Source organism: Rhincodon typus, chromosome 11 (genome assembly GCF_021869965.1).
Source record: "Rhincodon typus isolate 14 chromosome 11, sRhiTyp1.1, whole genome shotgun sequence".
NCBI classification, from domain to species: Eukaryota; Metazoa; Chordata; class Chondrichthyes; order Orectolobiformes; family Rhincodontidae; genus Rhincodon; species Rhincodon typus.
This window is the reverse complement of record NC_063342.1, coordinates 68,378,643-68,385,133: the sequence shown is the minus strand read 5'-3', so window position 1 is coordinate 68,385,133 and position 6,491 is coordinate 68,378,643. Positions and strand designations below refer to the sequence as shown.

The 6,491-nt window shown below is 37.8% G+C and overlaps 1 protein-coding gene across 1 annotated transcript; it reads left to right on the top strand.

Moving 5' to 3' along the window:
* The first annotated feature begins 289 nt into the window (after positions 1-289).
* LOC109917536 (cysteinyl leukotriene receptor 2-like) lies at positions 290-1,303 on the top strand. The gene has a single exon (XM_020517377.2). The coding sequence runs from the start codon at positions 323-325 to the stop codon at positions 1,301-1,303; it is 981 nt and encodes a 326-aa protein (XP_020372966.1). The 5' UTR covers positions 290-322.
* Positions 1,304-6,491: the final 5,188 nt, after the last annotated feature.

Below are 6,491 nucleotides of genomic sequence, written 5' to 3'. Positions count from 1 at the left end.
TCCTGCTCCTCCGATGCTGCTTGGCCTGCTGTGTTCATCCAGCTCTACACCTTGTTATCTCAGATTCTCCAGCATCTGCAGTTCCTACTATCTCTGTCAAAATAACAAACACTTTCTTTCAAACTTCGCCGGAGACAGCATTGAAAAGAAGAAATGATGTCCTTAACTATACTCAAGTAACTGTGAATATAATGAAAGTTAGTTGGCAACAAATGGAGCCAACTTGTAAAAATGCTTAATTTTTCACCCATTTGCTATTATTATAATTAATGGTTTCTTTCTACAGAAACGTCTGATCACACAGATTTTCTCAAAGCAGAGAATGGTTAACGACAACAATAACCCGAACAATGGTTCATGCGGGAACATTACGAACTTCAAAACTACCACTTACATACAAACTTATATCATCGTATTTGTTTTTGGATTCATTGAAAATGTCTTCCGTTTATACATACTCCTGAAGTTCTACAAGAGGAACACAACATTCAGCATCGTCATGGTGAACCTGGCAATATCAGATCTGCTCTTCGTCTGCACTTTGCCCTGGCGGGTGCATTACTATTGGAATGACAGAATTTGGCACTTTTCATGTTCCTTATGCATGTTCCTGACTTATGCTGTGTACCTGAACATGTACTGCAGCATTTACTTTCTAACCCTAATGAGCGTATTGCGGTACTTCGCCGTAGTGCATCCAATGAAAGCTTTAAAGTATAGAAGTGTCAGATCCGTGCAAATCATTTGTGTCGTAATATGGGTGTTTGTGGGAGTCTCAACCTTTCCTTTTGTGATTAAAAAAAATCAACAAAATGTTTCGAATACAGAAAAATGCTTTGAACTCAATCAGATTAATGATGAAACTAGTCTGACGCCTAACGTATCTATTATGAATTTCTTTTCTCTAGTAGTAGGGTGCATTATTCCCTTCTTAACTATCATTGTGTGCTACATATTTGTTGTTAAGACTTTGCTAACTTCAGAAGCAAAGTACCACCAGCAAAAGCGCTCCCGCAGAAAAGCGATTGCAATGATTATTATTGTAATGATTATATTTCTAACCAGTTTTCTGCCTTATCACATTCTACGAACAGTCTATCTTGTCACAAGGAATATGGTAAATTCACCCCGGGTCAGCTGTTCCTCTCACAAAGGGGTGGTGGTTACCCTGTGTGCAGCGGCAATCAATCCCTGTTTGGACCCCCTTTTATATTACTTTGCTGCGGAAACCTTCCGAGGCAAGGTGAGAAGCACAATCAAGACCACATTCAGAGGCTCTCTTGCCTTGATGCATCAAACCTGAACCCCCACAGAATTCATTTTCATGTCTAATTATTATTCTAGGAATGATGGGAGAGCAGGATTTCTCTTGTTTAGAATATAAAACGTCAAAGTTCAAAGGAAGATATTGTAGTTATTTTCTAACACTAAAGAATTTAATTGACTTCCAGGCATGGCAGTTTTACTTGAAGAAAATATTAGTCCTTATGCAACTTTTTTTTCCACTGCATATAACAGCAGACTTAAGAATTAATCAATTAATTTTTGTTTTTGGATAATAAGGTTTATCTTTTATGTTGTCCGATTGCAATGTCACGTTTCCTTGAAATGCTTTTAGAATGAGCTGGTCTTTATGTTTTCCTTCAAACCTGCTGTTGAATCCTCTCATCCCACAACCTTTTGAGATTCCTAGCCTGCTACACATCCTCAATTTTAATTGTTTCAGCTGTTTAGGTAACTAACCTCTGCAATTCCCTTCCTGTTCTCTTCACCTTAACTACGTTTCTGTCGCCTTTAAAACACTCTTTAAAATGTCCTTTTTAACCAAGCTTTTGATCATCTGCCCTAACATCTCTTTATGTGTCATTTAAAGCATTTTGGAATGATGTGCTGTTAAAGGTGCTAAATAAATGTTAGTTATTGATGTTGGTCATAATATTAGTACCATGTTTGAATTATTTTCAATTCCAACATTAAATAATTTATCAGTTCATCAAACCTTTGTTATCTATTTCTGCAGTTGCAAACATTGTTTTCTATCAATTCCTCAGACCTGGTCACTTACTGAGGCCCATCTCAATGCCATATCTTACCTACTATCTCAGAAAAACTCTACTCAACCAGTAAATAGTAAACATGATTGATTTTAAAATGTGCCAATAATCTAAGTTTTTAGCATTCTGATCTTGCTTAAGATGATAATTCAGTGTATCTTTAGAAAGTGATCAAGATTTTCAAATATATTCTTTCAGTCTTTCTTTAAAAAAATGGGTATTAAAAGTCAATTTTGGAAAGTCCAAAATCCTGCAACAATAATTTTATAGAGCATGAGTGTCAGATTTACAAATCTGAACTGTGGAGGGTTACATTGGACAATAACCATCATGAGATCCATGATGATTTTCTGCTTTGTGAGTTAGTAAATCACAGTCAGCAAATTGATGGCAAGATTAAACTTTTTTAGAAAGAAGGATGAGAAAATTTTGTAAAGATGCCTATGAAATCATGGAGTCATGATGGCACAGAGGAAAACTATTTGGCCCATGGAGTCCATGCAGGTTCTCTGTAGAGCAATCTACTATTGCCATGGCCTGCAAGATAATTTCCCTTGTGTCTATCCAAATTCCTTATCACAGAATCACAAAATCATAGCACTGTTACAATGCAGAAGGAGGTCATTCAGCCTATTGTGTCGACACCAGCTCTCTAAATAAACATATTACTTAGAACAATGCTCTTGCCTTCTCTCTGAAAACCTGCATATTGTTCTTTTCAAGATTACCATCCAATTCACTTTTGAGTATGCTGATTGAACCTGCCTGCACCATGCTGTGTGGCAATGCATTCCTCTAACCACTCATTGTGTGAAAAAATGTTCTTCATATCACTTTTCTTTTTCTCACTGATTATTTTGAATTTGTGCCCTCTTGTGGTCAATCCTTTCAAGGGTAGAAAACTTGCCTCTGTTTTCATTCTGTCCTGACCTCTGAAAATTTTTAATACATCTACCAGATCTCAGTTTAACTGTTCCAACTTCTCCAATGTATATAACTAAAATGCTTCATCCATGGAACTAATCTCGGAAGCCTCCTCTACATTGTCTCCAATGGCTTCACTTCCTTGCTGGAGAGTGGTGTCCAGAACTGGAAGCAATAATCCAGCTAAGGATTACTAATATCTTACACAAGTTCAGAAGAAACTTCTTGCTCTTGTGCTCTGTGCCTCTATGAATAAAGTCTTTTTGAACAAGGGTATGATGTTTCCAATTCTTCAGTCACTGACATCACTCCTGATCCGAAGAAAGACTGAAAAATTATGGCCAGTGCCTCCGCAATTTTTATTCTCACCTTCTTCAGTTTCTTTGGATACATTTAACCTGCTCCTGGTCCCTTGTTAACTTTGGAACAACAAAAGAATAAAAGAGAAGTATGGCCCAGGAACAGGCCCTTCGGCTCTCCAAGCCTGTGCCGAACATCATGCCCTGACTAAACTAAAAGACAAACCTTCTGCCCTTATTTGGTCTATATCCCTCTATTGCCTCCCTATCCATGTTACCATCCAGATGCCTCTTAAATGTCGGCAACATGCCTGCTTCCACCATCACCTCTGGCAGTGCATTCCAGGCTCCTACCACTCTCTGCATGAAAAACCTTCCTCTCACATCTCCCTTAAACTTTTGCCCTCTCACCTTGAACCTGTGCCCCCTCGTAATTGAAACTTCAACCCTGGGAAAAAAGCCTCTGACTATCCAAGCTATCCAGCCTCTCATAATGTTGTAGACCTCTATCAGGTCTCTACTCAGCTGCCATCTTTCCAGTGAAAACAATCCTAGTCTTTTTAATCTCTCCTGATAGCCAATGTCCTCCAGATCAGGCAACATCCTGGAAAGCCTTCTCTTGCATTCTCTCCAAAGCTTCCATGTCTTTATGGTAATGTGGCAATCAAAACTGGACATAATGCTCCAAATGTGGCCTAACAAAGGTTTATATAGCTGCAACATGTTTTTCCAACTGTTGTACTCCATGCCCTAGCGGATGAAGGCAAGCATGCCATATGCCTTCTTAATCACCTTGGCCACTTTTGTTGCCAGTTTTAGGGAACTTTGGACCTGCATACCCAGATCTGTCTGTATGTTAATGTTCCTAAGGGTTCTGCCATTTACAGTATGATTCACACCTAAATTTGATCCTTCAAAATGCATCATCTCACATTTGTCCGGTTAGACTCCATCTGCCATTTCTGTGCCCAAGTCACCAATCTATCTATATCTGTTATATCCTTTCACAATCGTTGGCACTATCAGCAACTCTACTAATCTTCATGTCATCAGGAAACTTACTAATCAGGCCACCCACATTTCCTCCAGATCATTTATATATACTGCAAACAACAGAGGATCTAAGACTGATCCCTGTGGAACACCACTAGTTACTGATCTTCATTCTGAAAAAGACCCTTCTACCGCTACCTTCCATCTTCTGTGACCGAGCCAGTTTTGTATCCTACTAGCCAGCCCACCCCAAATCTCATGTGATTTTAGATTTTGTACTAATCTGCCATGTGGGACTTTATCAAATGCCTTACTAAATTCCATATAAACTATATCCACAGCTCTTCCATCAATTATCTTTGTCACCTCTTCAAAAAATTCAATCAGATTGGTGAGACATGACCTTCCCTGTACAAAACCATACTGCCTGTCACTAACTAGTCCATTTTCTTCCAAATGTGCATATATCCTGTCCCTCAGTATCTTCTCCAAGAGCCTCCCCATCACAGATGATAGATTTACCAGCCTATAATTTCCTGGATTATCCCTGCTTCCTTTCTTAAACATGGGAACAACATTGGCTAATCTCCAATCCTCTGGAACCTCGCCTGTGGTCAAAGATACAGACAGTGTAGCCAATGCCTCCTCTATAAATTTTAAACCATTATAATGACTGAATTTCCAGTTTCATCAAGCCCTGGGTATAATCTTCTTCCTTTGTAAAGACAGATTAAAGTATTCATTTAATACCTCAGGCATGGTCTCTGCCTCCTTGTGTGAATCTACATTTTGATCCTTAAAAGGGCTCAATCCTCCTTTTACTGCCTTCTTCTTACTGTTAAAAGCCTTTTATATTAGCTGGCAATGTTATGAACAAGGTTGGAATTGTGCACTACCTTTCTAGTCTAACCACTCCACTTGTCACAATATAAATATAAATGTTTTACTTAATTACTAACATGGTAAATCATATAATTTATCCATAGTATGTTCAGTTTAAGAAGTTCAGTCAAACCAATTTCTTTAATACACAAAATGATGATTTATCATAATAAAATAAGTTATTCAACAAATAAGCAAAACTGACACAGAGATTGAAATATGAACATTTAAACATTATCTATATACTCATCTAAATAACCTCCCACCTCCAAAAACACAAGTTTAAAACAAAATGAAACTTTCTTGCAGTGATTAAGTTTTGTTATCAAATAGTTTCACCAAAGTGTTTTCTTAATTCTCAGAGAATAAAAAGGATGAATCTTCTTAACAGAAATGAAAAGAATATCCCAGATTACTTTCAGTCCAGTGTCACTAAACCAGTTGATGGGTCACAAGACACAAGCAGTGTTATCCTACTGAGACCTCTTCAGATGCAGTTCATTCAGGATGTTGAGATGGAAACTTGGAGAAGCCTTTCGTGTTTTGCTATTTTGGCTATTCAGCTCTCATGCAGGCTCCTTGAAAGGATTTCTCAAAAAGTGGCAAATGCTGAGCTGGTTGTCCTTCTTCCAGCTACACTCCGCCAAGTTACAAACTACTCTCTGACTGAACTCCAAAACAGTATCAAATTGCCAAACTCTTGACAGCTAAAACTTAAACGTGTGACATGTGACTTACAATAAGTCCTTCTATAGGTATGTAAAAAGTAAGATGTTAGCAAAGACAAATGTGATTCCATTCCAGGCAGACACAGAAGAATTTATAATGGGAAATAGAGAAATAGCACAAAGCTAAGTAATTTATTTTAATAAGGAAGACACAACAAGTTTCCCTGAAATAGTTAAAACCCAAGGATCTAGTGAGACTGGAACTGAAAGAAATTATGTTAGGTAAAAAAAGTACTGGATAAATTAATGAAATTGAAAGCTGAAAATCCCTAGTACCAATGATCTTTACCTGAAACTGTTAAAAGTTGCAACAGACATACATAGTGGATGCACTGGTGATCATCTTTCCAAATTCTATTAATTCTGCAATGTTGCCTGCAGATTGCAAGGTTGTAAATGTTTAACAAAAGGAGGAGAGATAAAACAGGGAACTATTGACCTTCTAGCCTGACATCAGTAGTAAGGAAAATACTAGAATCCAAATAAAGGACGTGTTTGCTGGGTATTTAAATAATTTCTGTCTGTTTGGGCAGAGTCTACATGGACTTATAAAGGGGAAATCCTGTTTGCCAAACCTGAGAGATTGTGAGGGTGTTACTAGCAGAGTTAAT

What these genes read in the sequence shown, in the direction of transcription:
- LOC109917536 (XM_020517377.2), top strand. Translation starts at nt 323, where the DNA reads ATGGTTAACGACAACAATAACCCGAACAATGGTTCATGCGGGAACATT.